Here is a 19987-nt window from a genome sequence, read left to right on the forward strand (position 1 = left end):
TGATCAGAGGGGGGGAATGCACGCGCTGTTTCACGTGTTTGCTTGGGTGTCTCAGGTAGGAAGGAGGCTGAACTAGTGTTTTCTGCTAGTTGTGGGCACGGTGCTCTGATTTTTATGCTTCCGTCTGCATTGTGTCCATGCAAAAGGGCACACTGCAAAACTGCCCATCTCTTCCTGCGGACGACAGCCTGCACGCAGGCATCGCCTTCCAGCCTGGGCACGCAGGTGCTGGTTCTCATAAAGGGATGCCGCTTCAAGTGAGTGTTTAAAATTTGAATAAAACTCACAAGAAAATATACGTAAGTATGTGTGTGTGTATATAGATATATGAAGGAACATTTCTCAGGGGAGACCAAGAGGGAATTTTTTCCCCCAATATTTTCTCCTAGCGTTTTGCAGTCAGGTTCAAAAAACTTTGGCAAAAAATATGCTTTGGTTGATTTCTTGTTAGAATAGGTGCATATGTGAGCAAAACGGAATGAACGATGAATCGAGAGCTCACTGAAAATCAAGCGTTGTGTTTTCCATAATGTGAGTGTTTTGCGCGTTGTCAAACAATAGTAACAATTCAAACAGTTTCATTTTTGGTAGCTAATATTATGGTATTTCCATACACAGTCATAAGTTCACAACAAAGCTAATGTAATAGTTATTATATAAAGAGAAACACAAATTTACGAGCAGCAAAAGGCCATGTGGTCAAATACATCAAATTTTTATGCTTAGTTTAACTTAAGAAGCTCCTCTCTCCCACATTGTAATCCCTGGTACATACGGAGTCAAATTTTTTTTCCATACAGAGTCATACAGAATTTTGAGTGTAGACATTAGGTAAATTAAAAATAAAAAAAACCTCTCCAAAGCAGACATATATTTTGGAACCATTCCCCGTTCCGATTTTTTCACTTGCGTTATTTGATATGCCTTGAATGAATACTGTGTATTCACTATACACCCCTGTCTGACTAAAATGCTTGCTCCTGATTATTCAGAGGTTGTTAGTTCAGTTTTCTTCCAAAAAAGGAGACTTGCAACTTAACAAAGGTTAGGAAAATAAAGATTTATTTGATCTGGTCTTCTCCCAGAAAATGGCCTGTGTGTTTTTTTTGTAATAGAGGTTTGACTTCTGGACAATGTTGCATTATAATAGCACTCCTGAGAGTTAGTGCTACGTTTACAGAAGAGCTTAATTATCATTGATTTTCTTTTGCTCTCAGAGAACTGAGTTTCCAACTTTCGCAGCAATAATTGTTTTGAAAGCTTGTTTTCCAAGCGCCGACTGTATGCAGGTAAAAGGAGGTTGCTGACTTTCCAGTGTGTTACTGATGTCTTTCTTACGACTTTTCTTTTGATTGTTTCAATGGTTTTTCTTTTGACTCTGTCAGCGTTATATATTCATCCAAATATGAATTAAAATGTTCTTAAAGCTAACATAAACTGACCAAATGTCCAAGTGTAGATCAAGAAACAGGCAGGCCAGAAAATAGGTGCTTTGGTTTTGACTCCTGATTGCCATTGGTAAGTGGCGTGTTTTTTACAAAGTCACTTAAACTTCCTAGGTCTCTATTTAATTATGTATAAAGCAGGAATTAATAGCACGTGAGCAATAAGGAGGCAAATTCATTCTTCTTGTGAAGGGAAAGTGCTATGTGTTTTTTGAAGAGTACGAAGTACTTGGTAATGCACTTTACTCCCTAAAAATCAACTGATTTTAAAAGACTCAAAGGCAATATGCTATCCAGTGAAATTCGGCATGCTGCTTTTCCACACCAGATCTGAAATTCAGTAGTATGTATTTCAAAACCCAGTGGGAAGAAGGACTGTCAGACTTCACTGTTTCTTTCAGAGAAATGCAAAATAAGTTGGGCTTGTAAAATCATGTCAGACTTACCTGGAAACTCAGGTTGTAAAAACTAGGACTTTGTTGTTGTTCTGAGCTTACCAGGCGAACTCCAGAAGAGGCAGTTTTTAGTGGAGCTCCTTATGCTTGGAGCACAGGAACATAAGGGTGTATTGTAGTTGTGGGTTTGCTGCTTAGTTTTGTTTTCATTCTCTGGAATCGCAGAATCACATAAACTACATAAATCCTGGACTGGGAACAACTAAAAGCTATTTGATTCAGCAAGACTTTATTTTCTTCTTTCAAATGTCCATTCCCTCCAGGATGCCCTCTAATTGATTCTTGAATTACACCCAATCCTGAAGCATTGCCTGTGAGGCTGCGATTCTCCTATAAAGATGTGCTTCCTGACGTCTGTTTTGAATTTGTTTTTCTTTAATTTCCTTTTAGGCCCCTGTGTCCTGTTATCTGCATTAAGCTGAAACTAACAACTAAAGCTGATGTCTACCATGTCATTTAAGGTTGCACATGGTTCAATAAAAATCTCCTCTTTCTCATTTTCTTTTTTTAAAATGTAGCCTAAATTCATCCCTGGTATAAATGCACTTGAGATTAAGTAGTTACTCAGGGGAAGAGTAGCTGTCCGTGTGTTTTACGCTGTTACTGCAATTCTGTCTTTACAGCTCACATTGATCATCAAATAAGTGTAAAATTTTGCAAGTGCTGTCATGCTGTTGAAACTTTACAAAGCATCTTCTCAAACGCCTTACTGTCGCATTCGAAGCGGTACCCAACTTGTTGTGGTCGTACCGTGATTAGCTCAGTTACTCGTTCGCACGTTGCTGGGTTTTGCTGTCTGTTTTTCCCCTTCCAGTCGTGTTGCACCAGGTATCCGAGTCCCCTCAGGCTCTGGGGATTGCTGCCATTCCCGAGTTCCAGCTTTGCTCGCTCTTAGCTATCATTCACTCCCACTTTCTATTTTTCCAGCCCACTGGTGTGTTACTTTAAACTGATAAGGAAGAAACTTTACTAGCATTTTGTCAGTGTGTTTACAAAGCAAATACCACTTCTTTTGAGTTTTATTCTTCTCCTGCCTCTGTGTTCACCTCTTCCCTGAATTTAAGCTGGTTCCTCCGTCTGGGTCATTTATTTAGATTAAAACCAGCAGAGATCCAAGAACCGACCCCTCTGGGACCACAAATAATACAGTACGTCTCCCTCATCCCTTTGCTTTCAGACATTAGCTATTGCTCCTTTCGAATGCCCCTCTGTTTTCTATTTTTTTAACAAGCTCTTTATCCTTTCTCCCTACCCTAACCTGGATCCACATAGCTCATAGTTAGAGCAAGGACCTGTCAAAGGAAACTTTTCAAAGGCTTCCTGAACATCTAAATAAATTGACATACAGGAGGCCAGGTCGTTCTTGCCTTGCGCATGCAGGCGCTCCCTTTGAAGTCACTGGAGCTGCTCGTGTGAGTAATGTAGGCGAGACCCGGCGTGGGTACGCGGGGCAGGCGGAAGCACGGCGGCACTCGGGAGCCCGATGCCCCTCTTGTGCCAGGCACTGGGCAAACACGAACGAAGGAGAGCTTGGCTGAGAAGGGCACGGAGCTGGCGGGGACAGGCAGGGAGTGAAAACCCTGGGCACCAGCAGAGACGAGGAGGGGGCTGCTGATACAAGCTGGGCAAAACCGCTTCTGGAAGCCCTGTGGAATAACAGGGATATCGGGGTACTGGCTATTTCGGAGGTCTCGGTTTTCTGAAGTGCTGAACAGTAGAGGCTGCCGAAGCCTTGGCAGCTCCTGAAAGCAGATTTGTTGGTTGCGAGCGGATAGGAGGAGAATAAGAGCTGGAAATCTGTGCGTGTTTAACTGTTCGTATATAAACTGTGCTTGTTCTTGCTGGTGTTCGAATAACGTCTTGTTTTCTTTACTCGTTCAATTTGTGTTTTTTGAAAAAATGAAAAGCTTTTGAACTCTGAGAAAACTGTGGTTTAAAAAGAGATTTTGCTTTCTTCCTAGGTTAATCATAATAAAGGTTCATTATCTGAAATATCTTTATTCTTTTTGGTGATTTAGCAATAGGAAATTTAGAGGTGGACATGGAATCCATAAACATTCAGTGAGAGAGAGTGTTTCATAAATGTATCTCTGCTAAAAAAAAAATAATATCAATTTATTTTTAGAGACCAAATAAAAATCACAGCTGTAGCACATCTGGAAATGGCGTGCGTGTTTCACAGCATAGATGTTTTACACTCGCACCTCTTCCCCGCATTTGAACCTGTTGTGTCTGTAGGAAACAATACGATGTCCTTAGTGTCAAGGCAAATCGGGTTTCATACTTGAATGCCAGAGGCACAAGGTGAGTTCCGTGTGCCCTCTCCCCACGGTGAACTAATGGCACTCCTAAAAAGTGCACAGCCGCAGCACCGTCTTCACCCCTTATCAAGCAGTCGCTCAGCTCAGTGGGACAAATTTTGCTCTCAGTTAGAGGAGCACAGAGCAGTTCTGCTAAAGCAAGCGGGTTTGTTCTGGAATTACAAGGGCTTAAGAACAGGTTTTACTTTGTCCCGTAAGTGTACGGGATTTGCAGAGGTCTGTAGCGGAGAAAGGATTCTGCTTCTTAGGGGGTTTGGAAGTAGAGCCATGAGGAAAGCAGCTTTGTTGAGGTACAAATGACGTATTTAAAGGGAGATCTAATGAGGGATTCAGGCGGATTCAAAGAGGAATTAGATTTTCTCTGGCTTTAGTACGGGAGCTCTTCATTGTGGCTCAAAGCTGCCCTCTTCAGTACATCGGCTGCCTTCTTGTTCTGCGCCGGAGGAGAAGCGGGGGGCTGAGTTCACAAAGCACCACGGTTTAGCAAAGCCTTGTTTTTATTTGGAGGGAATCTGAATCCAGAGAGGGGGGTGGCAACTTTGAACAAGCTTCCAGCGCGTCTACCATGGGTCCTGCAGAGGTTTGTTTCCAAGAGGGAACATTTCTTCGCTCAGCAGTTTCCCTAAACATTCTGGCTTGCCTCCTTACATTCCACGTTTTTTCCTCATAAACCAGATATTGACTACATAGGAATAAATCTTATCCTGTTTGGAAACTACGGTGTATTTCTTGGGAGCTATTGTGCTATAATAATAACAACCATAATTACCTTTAAAGGCATGCTGTACTGCCTACATCTTGAGTACCACAAGGAATTTCACAAATAAATCTGGAGTTTTCTGTATGTCCAGATAACTGTGTCATGTAGGGATATGCTAGCTAATAACTATTTTATACATTTAACCTCCCTTCTTTCTTCTTCTGTCGTCTTTTTCCTCCCTCCACAGCCATATTTCACCTACTTCCCCTACAAAATCAGAAGGGTGGAAGAAATAAATTCACCTTTCTTATTGTTACATTTCTATGTGCAGAAGTAATTATTTTGGTTAAAATTATTATTTGTTTGGATGACTTGCATCTTAATTAATCCTAATCCTTTCTTTGTGCTCCTTGAGTAACAATAATATCAGATTTGTCTGGAATGATTAATGCCTTGTGCTTCCCAGGTCCTCAGCTGAGTAAAGATTTATAGACCAACATTTTCTGGTTTTCTGATAGTCAGATTTTTCTTTTTCTTTTTTTTTCCTCACATTGCACTCTTTGGCATTTGCTTCTATTTTTCAGGTGTAAATACTGTGACAGGTCATTCAGCATTTCCTCCAACCTCCAGCGGCATGTTCGAAACATCCATAACAAGGAGAAGCCATTCAAATGTCACCTGTGTAACCGATGCTTTGGGCAGCAGACCAACTTGGACCGACATCTTAAGAAACACGAACACGAGAATGTTCCAGGTAGGAAAGGGCACGGCGGCGTGGTTCTGTTGGGGCACTGGAGGGAGAAGACACCATGGTCTGGTCTCTCTGGTCCTTGGGGAGCCTTTATGGAAAGCATGGTTTCTTAAGGCTGAAGATCATGAGGTAGCAAAAAACCAACGCCAGCTCCTCATGCAGCCAAAGATGCGTTTATCCACAGTGCATAATTGTAACACACGGGCACTCATGCACAGTACTCGGCTCTGCCAAGCTCTTGTCAGGTATCGCTTAGACGTGCCCTTTTCCGATCCATTAAACACCGATCGTGATACTAGCTTCCTGGGGACTCTGTCCAGGGAGCATAACCTCACATTGCGAGATGTCCTGGCACAATGCTGATGTGGACATGTCAAGCTCTGCCAAGGGTTTTCAACCTGAAATGCATTTGTAGGTATGTGTGAAGTTCAAGAAGATGAATAGGCTTTGCCTTAAGATAAAAACTGAAGGAAGAAATTCCTGTGCTGAAGCCAACTAAGTGATTTCCCAGCCTAGGAGAAAAAATTTATTGAAAAGTTACAGGCAAACAGCTATGCAATGGATAGTGGTTCTTAAATTGTATATACCATCCATAAATGCTAAATATCGCCTATATTTCTCTCTCTAGTTCAAGTCTGGAAAACATGAACTTGCTTTGACAGCTTTGGTCCGAGAGATTTCTCTTAAATGTTAAATCATTAATATATAGTGAGAGGATTGTTGCGTAACGTTCCTCCTTTATTTTTCCTCTTAATAATAGCTTTGACAACGTCTGATTGTTTCTCCTGTTCTCTTGTCTTGTTTCTCTCCCTCAGTGAGCCAGCACTCTGGAGTCATTACAAACCACCTTGGGACCAGTGCCTCTTCCCCAAACTCGGAATCAGACAACCATGCACTTTTAGATGAAAAAGAGGATTCGTATTTCTCTGAAATCAGAAATTTTATTGCAAATAGTGAGATGAATCAAGCATCAACTTTAGCAGATAAAAGGTAGACAAGCAAATAAAGTTATCTGGTGACATGTGTTGTTAACGGGGTTAAAAGACCAGTCAGCCGCTGTCCTGCAGTACTTGATTTAAAACGCTCAAAAGAGAGAAATGGAACAGTTTGGAAGGAAAATGCATTCAACTTCAAGCTCTAAGCCCAGTGTTAAGTCTTTTCAGAAAGTGGCGTAAGTTAGGAGGGCTGACACCAGAGAGCCGCTAACGGTTGAGACGTGGCTGCAACCAGCGGAGCAAATTTCAAGAGAAGGTGCACCAAGAGAAGGCAGGCAGGCTGACTGCTGCCGTTGGCTCCAGCGCAATAGCTGTGAGAAAACACAATTTCTTCTTTAGATAAAAATACGATTATTGAACCATTACCTTCTGCCGTGAAACCACGTGGCCTGTTCCATCACAGATCAGAGAGTCCTGACTAAGGAAACCGGAGGCATCTGCTTTTCTAGTCTATTAGTTTGTTTCAAATCTACCCATATCGCAAGCCCTGTTTTGACTGAGTGATATTTCACCTGCTGCTATCCTGTTTTCATAAATAGCTATTTAATGCCAATACTAAGGTTTAAGTCCAAAATGTAAGTATGAGAAATCCACATGATGATGTGGTCCACGTAAAGAACAGTAAAAAGTGTGGAACACGCGGACGTAAAATTTCTGGTGAAGATGTTAATCTTATTTTATGTCACTTGGTGGCATCCTGTTGGGTTCCAAGTCCATAGCACTGGTGATCCCACTCTCATTCTCTTAACGTAATGTAAAACTGCTAGGTCCATACGGGCATGAATAGCAAAAGTAATACGAGAGAGAATTTAGGCTGGCTGTTAGATTACACCGTGAGGAAGCTTCCTCCTTCCAGTTGCTCGAAGGGAGGTTGTTAGAATACAGTAGCACAGAGAAGGAGGAAAGCCGCTTGTCCGACAGATGTTACATTTTAAGAGATGGAAAACCATCATTTAAATCCAGACCAGACAAAATTCTAGTTTGAAAAGCATTGGGGTTGGTGTATACTTGACATGCTTATTAGCCCTTAAGACACGGTGAAGGCTGATTTTTAAATGCCTGAAACATGTCGGTTTTCCTTTTCCTTGCAGTTTAAATGATATGTATGTGTACATAAATATGTCTCTGTATTCATACATATGTATAAAATTATCAAAGTCTTGCATTACAATGAAAATGCATGACTTACACATTTGGCATCTTTTCTTTTTTCTTTTCTTTCTTCTTCCCCCCTTGACCAAATATTTCAGGCCAGAAATCCAGGATATTGATGGCAATTCCCAGTGTCATGGATTAGCAAATGAGAAAACAGAAGATGTGGATGATGAAGATGAAGAACTGGAAGAGGAAGACGATGACAGCCTGACAGGGAAGTCACAGGATGAAACGGTATCACCCACCGCAGAGCCCCGAGGAGCATTTGAGGATGAAGAAGATGAAGAGCCCACATCTCTCACCATGAGCTTTGACCACACCCGAAGGTGAGGTGGGCCATTCCCTTTGGGGAGACAAACGGGGCTCAGACTTCTGACCCTGTGTCAGTGGTAGATTGTGAGTGCTGTTGTTTTATTTTTCAAGCCATGTATCATCCCTCCAGTTTGATTTAAGCATTCACTTGAGAGATTCCATTTTCACCGTGGTGGGGACATGAAACAAGTGGACTGCAAGGAGAATCTGTGATAAGGTGCATGTCCAAGACTTGAGAAGTTCCTATCAGGAGAACAGTTAGTCCCATGCAGAAAACAGCATTTTCAGGGTACCACAGTTCAGCAGATAATGTCGTTCTCTCTAAAACATTGGTCAGGGCAAAGGGAGAGGCGTACGTATGCGATCCGTTTTGTGCTGCTCTACCCATTTAGTTGTAGCAAAATGTTGTTGACTTCAAGTGGAGTTCTCAGAGCTCTGGGAAAAAGTGAAGCTTTTTTTTTCCAAGGTCAAGCCATGTCTAGACACCTTTAAAATTAAAGCTTGTTGCACGTAGTATAGGCTTAGCTTTCTTTTTGCCTCAGTTCGCCTCAGTTTCCCAACTGGTATTCGTAACAAATATCCCATGATGCAAAGTAGTAACTTACTTGATTTCAGTGCATCACTATTTTGCAACTCCAAGAAAATGCAGCAGTGTTCTTCAGACATTGATCCAGTGTCAGACGTTTCAAGGAGCGGACGCCAATGGGACGTCTCCACACAGAAGACCAAAGTGAATTGTAGCCACGCTGAATCACAAATATCTATAGCGCTAATGCTTGTTTGTGCATAGTCATGCTCTCCACTTTTTCTTTGCTCCTTGCATTTTGTGTCATTTTCGTGTTTGTCTGTCTGTCAGTTCACGCATGTGGCTTGTGAGACCCCCATGGTATGTGCATGCAGGCACTGGGTTAGCAACACTCACATTGGCTAGATGTGAACGGTGAGATGAGCTAACAACAGGTCAACCCCTTCCCCTGGTCATTGGTACAGGTGTATTGAGGAGGACGAAGCCGGCTTGTTAGATTTGGAGCAGATGCCGAATTTTGGGAAGGGGCTGGATCTTCGCAAAGCAGCCGAGGAAGCATTTGAAGTTAAAGATGTGTTTAATTCCACCTTAGACTCTGAGACAATAAAACAGACTCTGTACAGGCAGGCTAAAAACCAGGTAGGTATATGACAGAACATTTTATCTAGCTTGCCGCCAGCACGTACGATAGGATTAGCAAGCAGCTGGCCTCCTTTAGCTAAGGTTTATTTTCCCCTTCCAGTGAGCAGGAATTCTAACTGTAACGCGTGAATCATGTGTGAACCGTGTCTTGTTGCAACTATACTGAAATAGAGGAGAAACGGAGTGGGCATCAGTTTTAGGTCACCAGATCAATTTATCATTTAGCCTGTGCGGTGAGAACATGCTTATATAGAAAGAGAGAGGCATCTGTCTGTTTTTATCTGTCTGTATAAATGTTTTTATAACTATTATTTATTTATACTTTGGGATGGGTCTTCGGCTGGTATATACTAAGAAACCCGAGGTTTGGTCTGCAGACACAGTAATAAAGTATCCCTGGGCTTGATGATAAAAGGTGTAATAGACAATAGTATTTCCAGGACTTGCAGTCCAGCAAGTCTAGAGGAGTTCCTTATTTATCTCCCTGATTTCTGAAAGCAAACCGTAAAATGGAAATCTGCCCTGTGAGCTAGAGCAGTTCAGACCCACCAAGAAACCTCAAAATGACATCTCGGCACCTACTGGAGTTTTGAGAAAAATCTGGAGGTATGGGGCAGATCCATTTGTGCTTTCTGCTTTTTCATTAAACCAAAATACTCAGTCTAGTTTTATGCAGTTTGTATCTTGATCCCTACAAAAGGATTCTCACAAAAGAACTGTTCAATGAAGTTCCATCACCGGACTGGACTGGAGAGAGCATACTCAACCCGTCATGGGGGATGAGTACGGCTGTTGCCTTGGAGTCTCTTTCTGACCTTCAAGCAACAGAATTTGTCATGAAGTCTATTTTAAATGTCCAGCAAAGCAGTAGCTTAATGCAATTGCCAAGCAGAACATGATTTTTGATTTATCATCACCCAAAACTTGTGAAATTATTGTCTTCCTTCATAGTAGGTGCTAGCACTGAAGCTGGGGAAGGTCTGCTTGAAGATAGGACACAGCTTTTTTCTGGGTGAAACTAATTTAAACACAAGCCACTTGCCTGACTCTTATATGTGTCCTGATACTAATACGCCAAATGTACTAACTATTTAGGAACAGCTTGCTCTTTTAAAATATGTACTACATCGTTAGGTCTAGCCTATGCTTGAATGCGGGGGGAATTTTTGTTTTTTGAACCAATTTTATGGTGTGTGAGATGCAGGACTGGTTACACTTAAATCACAATACGTAACTTGATTCGAATCATCTCTTGTGCAGGCAGTGTAATAGTAAAACATTTGTGTGAGCAGCACAGCACTCCTTTGTGGCTGTCTTTCTTTTAAGCAGTTTTAGAAGCGTGCATCTCCATAACACTACAAAGCTGTACCTCTTCCAGCACACACCTACAATACACGAATGTGTTGACTTGACAAGTAGATCTGACTCTCAGCTTTTGAGAGGCTAAAGCTGGATAACTGGTTAGTATTGTCACCGTTACAGTTGCATTACTAAGGGTCCTACTGTACTGAGCGTTGTACTGATGTCCCGGGTAACGCATGGTCTTTGTCTGTTGCCCTGCAAAGGTTGCGTGTGGGTGGGTGCAACCTCGGTGGGAAGGAGAGGGCTACGTGGCCACCGTTTCATTGCGAAGTAGGAGCATTACACCAGCTGACGTAGACCAGGGAGGGTGGGGACCATGTCCTCCTCTGTTTCAGATCATAGGTGGCAATTGCATTGGCTTTCACCTCCAGTATGTGAGGTTATCGTCTGCCTAAGTCTTCACATCACTTGTGTGGGCTGTGAAAGGACACAAAGGTGTACCAGACAAGTGGTGTTGGAAGAGGGAGAGCATGTAGGTTACAAAGAAGCAAGCAGATTTTTCTCAACAGACACTTAACCATTTCACTGCAGCAATAAATCTAGCTGGACAAGAATATATGAACACACTGGTGATGCCCATGAGCATGTCGTGCCTATGTTCCCAAATACCTATGCGCAGGTTTCTGCAGGTACCGGCGAGCTCATGCCAAGCAGTGAGCCAAGACGGTCAGCCTGCTGCCCGCGGCTGCCATCGGGGTACAGCTCGTGCGGATGTCGCTGCGCCATTTCTGTGGCGTGTGGCCGGGCCCTAGCCTCACTCAGCCACTCGCTTGTCCGTAGGGGTGCTCTTTTTAAGAACAAAACAAAGCAATTGGCATTCTGCATGTAGCTGCTTTCCCCTGAGAGCAGAGCCTAGAATCAAGTGTGTGGGTCCGTGACCAAGTGCAGAGCTGGCACAGAATGGGTTTGGTCCTATAAAAGCCAATGGGAATGGTGGCCTCTCCCGACTGCCCTACAACTGCCTGTAAACTGTGGCAAATTCGAGTAGTTGGAGGGATGGGCGTCATCCTAGCACGTGGGTGTAAATTTAGACCTGCTGGCAAGGTTCTTAGCCCAGGCCAAAGGATACCGGCAGTCCAGTGCTTCCCGTATGGTTAGAAGGTGCTGTGCTTCACACGGTTTACTGTAGCCTGTCCTGTGCGTGTATTCACACGTGTCCTCTGCATTGCTCTCTTCTCCTCCAGGCTTATGCAATGATGCTGTCCCTGTCTGAGAACGCTCCCCTCCACACGTCCTCCCAGAACTCTCTGGGTGCTTGGTTGGACATGGCAGGAGCAGCTTCAGAGTCGGGGACCTTTAACCCCATCAACCACCTCTGAGAGGTCAACAAGGCACTGGCCAGGGTCCAAGCGAGGAGGCGGTGGTGCTGCAATTATCCTAGCAAAAATCCTAGCAAGCAGAAGATGGATGAGAGGGCCTCAGGGAGTCGTCTGGACTTTTGGCTGAGAAGGAAACCTGTTGCATCCGACCTACAAGTCCTGCATTTTTATCTGTCCAGAGTCTTCATTTCTAATTTATCAGAATGAACCTCTCCAAAACTGGATCACCCTGATGCAGCCCTAGGATTTCACAGTCTATAGGAATAGCGTGAGCAAGACACGAATTGCAACAGTGCAATCGAGTATTGGCCCCTCTAACATCACAAAACAGTATCACTGAGCCAGTAAAGCCTGCGTATAAATGAACGCTTGAAACCATTCGGTAGCATATCCTTTCAATTCAGCTGAATAGTGAAGTAATAAGGAAAGAGAGCCAGGCGTGACCTATCCCTGGTGCAATTCTGACACAGTCACTGGAGTTATACCAGGGAAGGGTAAATTCAACCCATGTAATTGACCCCAAAAAGAATTTGAAATTCTGTGCTCCCACGGAAATACCGTCCTGTCTTTGTTCCCAACAAAACATATTAGCACAGTGCAAAGCTTCTCGAATGCGAGGCCACGTTGCCTGCGGTCATGATGCACCACATGCAGTGTCCCGGTTGAGAAATCTTCAGCCTGGAGCATTGCTGAGGTTGGGGTTATTGATGTATCATGCGAATATGTGATTCACGGTCATCAGCTGTGCCCTGAATGCCCTTCTGTCTGTGCCTATGCTGCAAGGTTAAGAGTGCTTTCCATCTCTGCTAGTGCCTGTGAGCCCAAGCTGCTGCTTGGACTTGAAGTAGCCAGAGTGTTTCAGAAAAAGCCATGCTCAGCAAGTCTGCTGGGGAGGGGTGCGGTGGCCTGAGTGCCCCGCCACTGAGCTGCTGACAATGCTTGGACTTCCCCAGTCAGAGAGGTCCCGGGGTGCAGCCTTACCTGGAGAGCGTAGCTGTGCGTGGGAAAGCGCGTGGTGGGCCTCTCGCCTTAAGAAGGGCAATTCGGGCACATCTTCTAATTTATCTCCCAGGGTTTTTTGAGAGTGGCATCCTTTCAGTGTTGATAGTATCTGGGAATTGTGGCAGAAATTTCTGACTCGTGCAGTTGTTCTGGTATGCTGGATGGTTGCTTATGCATCGCACACTGCTATTTGGCCTATAATTTAAGTAGAAAGATTAAAACTTCCTTGCTTCAGCAACCTTAGGGGTACAGCCTTCTATTCAAGCACATAGCGAAGAATCAAATTCTCTCTCTGACTCTAAAATTGCTCGCAGATATTTTATGAGTGGTTTTAAATCGCTTCAAAGTCTCATCTTCTTTACTGATACAAAGCAGCCTCCAGAAATACTGTGATGGTTACGCTATTCTACATTGCAATTACAATCTGCTGTTGGGGCAGCGATTTTGCAGGTAAAGCTGAATTACAGAATAGTCAGGAAAGCAATTGGACCTTGCAAAGGATAACATTGGCTACACAGGTAAAGTTTAGAATGTGTGTCCTGAGAATTTTCGAATTACAGCATCTAAAAATTAGAAGTGCCGAGGACTGGACTGCTGCTAGCACCGAGCGAAAGCCCGTGCCTCTGCATCTGGCCCATTGCAGTTCTGCATCAGCAGCCTGCTGGGAGTCTGGAGGTGCTCTGGCAGCCTGGCTGTGTGAAGATTGCATTCAGAGCCAGTGGAGCCGAGAGGAACTTTTCCATTAATTTCAGCATGATTTAGTACTGGGTGTGCTTCTAGTAAGTATTTTGTCAGGCAGTAACTGCTTGCAGAACTGTGTTAATGGCCGATTTCAGAGACACAGCACGCAGTTGTCGGTATATCTGCCTGTACGTACTTGACGTGCAGAGCCTCTCTGCCTGCCCGGTATGGACAAGAGCAGAGGGAGGCTTCGGTGCCAGTCCAGTGTGGAGAAGCACAACGGGGAGGCCTCATTCCAGCATGCTAAAACAAAGGAAACAGCTACTCAAATAGAGCGGCGGTTGTGTTAGGAACGATACCTTTGCAATTCGCTCTTTGCACCCAAGAGCGCATGTGAGGCTGTTTTTAGATAGCCAGGAGCCTCAGACTGTCCCCGGAGGAAAGCATCTAGGGTAGCTTTGGTACAGAAGGAGCAAAAGGTAAATTAGCAGCATCAGTGTATTTTCCAAGAAAATTTACCCTTCCTTTTTGGTTTTCCACAACACCCTGTGAAAGTGCCCAAGGCTCTGAGACCAACAGTCAGCGTAACCCGAACTGCTTCATCTCTTGCACAAAGCTCGTGGTGGATGGAGCCCGAGAGCTGGCCCTGCCACAAGGAACCAGTCTCTGCGAAGGAGACGGGCGCTCCCGTCCCAGCACATCGCCTCTGCTGCTGCTGCAGTACAGCCCTGCCCAGGCGCTTGGCCTTTAAATTATTCCCACGGGGGCCAACTGAAAATAATAAAAGAATTGTTTCTTTTCCTGATGGAATTTATTTTAATCTGTATATAACTTGTAATTTTTTGCTAATTCTTTTCTTATTTTATTTCTTCCTTAACAGTATTTTTTGCATTAGATATCATTATTGTGAAGAAATAATGTTAATATAAGTATGTAGTGAAGGACCAAAATTGTGTAATTAAGGTTGTATGTTGTATGATTGATAACCAGGGAGTAGGAAGATTTTGTCCATGTGCCAAATGACCCTGATCAATCCTGCTCGTCTTGCTGCCGATTCTCCAGACAATCATATCTTTTGTTACATTTGCCTTTAAGTGACCGTTGCATTAGACGAAGGTTTCTATTTATTTCCTTGGCCGGTTGGAAAGCAAACGCAGCCTCCACCAGAAAGCGAGCAGCCCCTCCCCGCGTGCCCTTCCACCCAGCACAGGGCGAGCAAAGTGCCGGCTAACGACCCGGGAGCCGTCGGGTGCAGCTGTGGGGGCCGGCAAGTGAAGCCACCGTGCCGGCAAGTGAAGCCACCGTGCCGCGTGTCCCACCGGCAGCCCCTGCCATCCGCCGGGACTGAGGTGCAGACCCGGGAGCTGCGGGACGTGGGGCCTCTCCCGGGCGCTGCAGCCCTGGGAGGGAGCAGCCGACAGAGCCGGGGGCCAGCGGGCGACTCTGCCGAGGGGATGTGGCACGGCAGAGCTGGCGGCCACGCTGGGTCCTTGGCGGACTCGCTCTTCGCAGCAGCAGGGGTGCGCGCCGCGCCCTGCCCCGGGAAAGCCTCCGGCTTGCGAGCCCTGACCTGCGCGGCCAGCTGCCAGCTTCGCTCCCCGGCACACGCGGAGAGACTCTTCCAGCGAGCGCTCGTGGGGCCGGGGCCCGTCGCTGCCAGCACGGCCCGGAGGAGCGCTCGGCCCCGATGGGACTGTCCGGCCCTGCAGGTTCCCAGACCCTGCTCCAGGAGAGCACGGAAACGTAGCCCGGCCTTAAGCATCGGGATGGATCGGTCCTGTCCCGTTACAGCGTGAAAGCCTGAGCTGCAGCTCCGTGGCTCCTGGAGTATCTGCTTGGAGTAAACCGTACGTCTGAGCGTCGTCGTGATAGGGACCGCAGCGCTGTCTGCCTTGTTGGAACAAGATCTGTGGGTAATAGTAAGTGTTTGCGTGCTCTGACCCCATGTTTTGTTCATCGTTGAAGCAATCTTTGAAGAGGTCGGCATCACGCTCCTCGGCGTGAGCAGGTAACAGAGCAGCCGAAGGAGCAGCAGTGAGCTGGTCTCCACCATGCGGGCCAAGCACTGAGAAATACAAATGTTGCTGTGGGGATTTATGTGGGGTATACGTGGGCTTCCCTTCAGTATCTCGGCCCTCCGTCCGTTGCGTGGTTCCTTCAGGAGCAGGGTTTCTCAGCAGCTCCTCGCTCTGAGCTTGCGCGGTCGCCGTCTCCCTCGCAGGGCTGTCCCTGCTCCCCGTGGCTCTGCAGGAGCGAGGGCTCCTCCTGCGGCGTGGTGCTGCCAGGGGACGGGCAGGTACAATCCAGCCAGGGATTACGGACGTTAAAAATCTAGGTTTTAAAATCATGAAATGATTTTTTTCTTTTCATATTTCCTAATTCAGTTTTCCTCCCGTTTTCTCTAGCTGGTGTCTCTGTTTGTTGTAGGATCTCCCGACTCCTCTAATTTAGCACTGATTACGAGTTTTAATTTTTCCACAGTTAAATAAACAGAAAGCCTCACTGAATCTCTGTTTATCTTGTAGCTTTCACTGAATTGCACTTGAAATGCGTTGCAGCTCTTAGCAGGCGTTTAGTTTTTGATTTGCTGTTGTAGACAAAAGCAATCCCTTATTTCGAAGGATGTTTCCCGAGAGGTGCGCGTGTTGAGGAGGGTTCTGCCATCAGAGCGCAGGTTGCTTCCCAGCGTCGGTGGTGGGAAAGGTCTGGGTCCCCTTGGCTTCGGTGGGACGTGGAGCGCTCGAGGCCATCCGACGCCACGAACGCTGTGCTCAGGATCCACGGCGCAGGTGCCACGCAGCGGTGACCGCAGTACGGCCCGCTGTTTGTTTGAAAGCCAGGGCCCCACTCGAGGTGTGATTGAAACCAAGAATATTTGTGTAGGATCTGTTTATTAAAAGTATTTTCACATCTCATAGCCATATTGCCACGCGGCAAGGAGGAGAGAATGGGAGAAGCCCTGTGAGTTTTTTGTATAACCAGATAAGGTTGATGGCCGCTGGCTGCTCCCGGCTGTTGAGCGCTGCGGAGGTGACGGTACCCCGAGAAGGGTCCTCGCTTCTCCTGAATGCGACTTTGACCGCAGATAGATCTTTCTGCCTGAGCTAGTTAGAGAGGAGAAAATGGGTCTGGTGTACGTGCTTTCCCTTTCTCTTGCCGGCTCGGAGACTGGCAGGCAGTCCTGGCGCGAATCGCTGTGGCCGACGCGGAAAGCCGAAGGCGCAGCACGGCTGCCGCGGCGCTGAGCGTGCCGGTGCACCGGCTTCTCCCGCGGGACGTGCCGAGCGCACGCGGGTCGGCAGCGCCTGCGTTGCTGTTTGGTGCGGGCGGGTGTTCCTGCTGGGCAGCGGCTGCTCCGGGTGCATGCCTTGAAAACGTATGGGGGCCGGCGGGGTCCTGCGCTTCACAGGCTGCGGCAGAAGCGAGGCGATGCGCAGGGCTCCACAGGAGCAGCCGAGTGCCAGCAGCAAGGCCGAGCCAAACGGGGCGAAACAGCAGAACACGAGCCGAGTTTGCTCAGCTGCATTCCGGGACAAAACACAAAGCTTGGCTTCTGCCTTGCTTAAAACAGACTAGTGGAAGCTTTCGATTTCTCCCTAATCAGCACTTAGACTTTCAATAGACGTTCTTGAAAACGGCTTCTTTTTCACTTCATCCGAAGCATTTCGAAAAGCACTTGCACAATGACATGAACATGTTTGACTCTAAGCATCAAAGCACTGGATTGTGAGCCCCCCTCCCCTCAGCCGAGTTCAATCTACTGACTTACATTCGATTTTTACGTGCTGTATTGTGTGTGTGTGTGTGTGGCGGGGGAAGGGGGAAAGCATCATGGTGTAGGAACCTGCCCGTTCCTGCCCGTTGGGAAACGGGCAGGGAGCGACGCAGTCTGCTCGGATCAGTGCTGGTAACATAAGGGCAAAACCCTCTGCTCCTAGACGATGGTCAGTAGTGTTTCCACAAAGCCATGGAACTTTTTCTCTGTAGTGTTGAGTGATACTGTGATTAAAATGTTACTGAATGATTCCAAGATTATTTTTCTCTTTCTTCTGTCATTAATTCTTATTACCACTTTGGAAAAAGAATGAAAAAGAAAAAAAAGGCAGCTTTGATTTCCAAATGTGCAATTCACATGTGAACAAAGTAATTCTGAAAGTAATTCTCAATGTATTTTACAGTCTCGTTGCTCTCTTCAAAGCAGGAGATGTTTTGCCCTGATGTCATTTCCAGCCTGCAGAAGATGTAATTTAAAACATATATATATTGTGCTTGCAAGAATCATAAATCTGTGCATCCTATGTCATTCCTTTTCCCATTGTTACAATACAGATATGATTTAGTTTTTTTTTTCTTTAGAACTGTATAGTGTTTTTTTAAATCAATTGTAAATGTCTGGTTTTCATATAATGTTTAAAAAACATTGAGAAAGAGGATGGTGCTTGTTCCATATCATTCTTGATTGTATATTGCTTCTGTTATGTTTATAAGTAAACTGTGCATGACTTGTGTTTAGCAGTCATTATTGTGTCTGTTTGTGAAATTTTTATTAAAAAGAAAAAAATTCCGTAGATGCACTTATTGTATATGTGATTAGATTTTGCGTCCGAGGCTAGAAGCCTTGAACTGCCAAGGAAGGAAAAAAAAAAAAAGTGTTGGCAGTTATTAATTAATATGAAATCGCTTTGTTGGGAGCATAATGAAATAAAAGATATGAAGTGTAGAAAATAATTAAAAAAGCGATTTTACAAATTTCATTTTGATGCTTGTGATAAAAGACAAATGTACTTGTGTAGAGAAATTCCTTTAAAATAATGAATAGAAAAAGCTGATTTTGAGGTTAATGCTGTAGAATAGGAATGTATACCAAATGTAATCTTTCCAATGCTACAATGAATTTATACATGAGATTGATATGCAATAAACCTGTGTGCTTTTATAAGCAATGGTCCTGTGAGCTTTTTTTCTTGGAAGAACGGTCGAGACGCAGCACCACGCAGAGCGACGGGGCGGTTGCACGGGTTACTCTCTTACTTGGCCAAAGGGTGCGTTGGAAGGGCGTAGTACGGGCACGCAGGCCCGAGGACTGAGGGGAGCGTAACAAACAGGAACTCCAACGGGAGCGCTTTGAGGGTCTTCGACAGGAAGAAACAGTCTGATGAAGACCTGGATTTCAGCTTTTTTATAGTCGGCAAAAATAACAGCTTGTATTCCTCCTCTTCCCAAGCGGCTCGTTCGGGTACAGAAGGGAGCCGGTCCTCGGCCATCTCTGCTGCTTGCGATGCAGCGCGTCCTCCCGGAGAGCCCCGAGGGGCTCTGCCGCGCTCCCCACCCGCTCTGATGCCCAGCCTGTTCCTCGGTTTCCTCCGAGGAGGGGCCGATTGCCAGGGCAGGTGGGGGCTGTGGCAGTGCGGTCACCTTCTCCTCTGCGGGCCGCGTGGGATGAGTGCCTGCGTGGTGAGGTACCCCGAGCTGGCAGAACGTTTCCATGTTGAGTAACGTGGCATAGCGCTAGCGAGCCCCCACCGCCTCTGCGGTACCTGTTGGCTGGTATTTTATGTGCTGGGTTCGTAATACTTCAAAAGAGCTTCAACAAATTAAACGACGGGCACCCCTCCTGGCTGCCGAGGTCCAGAAGGACCAGGTAGTGCCACTGAGCCATGCCGGCATCCCGCTGAAGGACGCGTCGTTCTCGATGGGAAGTTTGCACGGGGCAGAGCGAGAACATTCTGGGGTGGGGGAACAGGTTAGGACAAAGAATTAGTGAGCTATCTGAAAACGTCAAGAATATTTCCTTTCACGACTACGAGCTGAGAGTTAGCGAACTATCTAGTGATAGCGGTCAGACGTTTCAGCGGGGGCCCTGGGAGCAAAAATGACTTGAAAGCAGGGTCTTTGAACTAACAACACGCATTACAAAACTGATGAATGGTCTCCGCTTCAAAAAGTCATTCATCGTGATCAAATGATGGTATCCTACATCCAGCATAATAGCCCTTCCCTGGAGTTTGCCATGTAAGGGTTTCAGTCTTAGCTGAACTCTTGAGCAGAAACCCTCTGCCTCTCCGTGACGGCTGGCAACCTTTCTCCTTATTAGCCCCGGAGGGAAAGGAAAAAAATCTGTCGGATAAGAAAGCTCTGATAATAGAGCGATTGTCAGGCCGGCCTTAGAGAGAAGAGAACAGAGTCTTTGAAAAGAATATTGCTGACAAGTGGACTTTGTCATCCAGAAAGCACTTGAGATTCACCATAAACCAGTGAGAAAAAGGCTCCATTTTTAGGGAGGGGGGGAATAATCAGAGCAGGGGGCAAAAGAGAAGGTCA

The 19987-nt window shown here is 45.8% G+C and overlaps 1 protein-coding gene across 2 annotated transcripts in view; it reads left to right on the top strand.

Annotated features, from left to right (window-relative positions):
- PRDM16 (PR/SET domain 16) overlaps positions 1 to 18588 on the top strand; it is a 353263-nt gene extending 334675 nt beyond the window's left edge. The window contains exons 13-17 of one of the 2 annotated variants that reach the window (XM_075520498.1): positions 5506 to 5675; positions 6488 to 6662; positions 7918 to 8148; positions 9125 to 9299; positions 11849 to 18588. In XM_075520498.1, the coding sequence (XP_075376613.1) occupies positions 5506 to 5675; positions 6488 to 6662; positions 7918 to 8148; positions 9125 to 9299; positions 11849 to 11983 (886 nt within the window). In that variant the 3' untranslated portion in view covers positions 11984 to 18588. The remainder of the gene's footprint in view (positions 1 to 5505; positions 5676 to 6487; positions 6663 to 7917; positions 8149 to 9124; positions 9300 to 11848) is intronic. The other variant, XM_075520499.1, reaches the window with a different exon arrangement.
- The last annotated feature ends 1399 nt before the right edge of the window (positions 18589 to 19987 follow it).

Source organism: Mycteria americana, chromosome 18, assembly GCF_035582795.1.
Source record: "Mycteria americana isolate JAX WOST 10 ecotype Jacksonville Zoo and Gardens chromosome 18, USCA_MyAme_1.0, whole genome shotgun sequence".
In the NCBI taxonomy this organism is placed as follows: Eukaryota; Metazoa; Chordata; class Aves; order Ciconiiformes; family Ciconiidae; genus Mycteria; species Mycteria americana.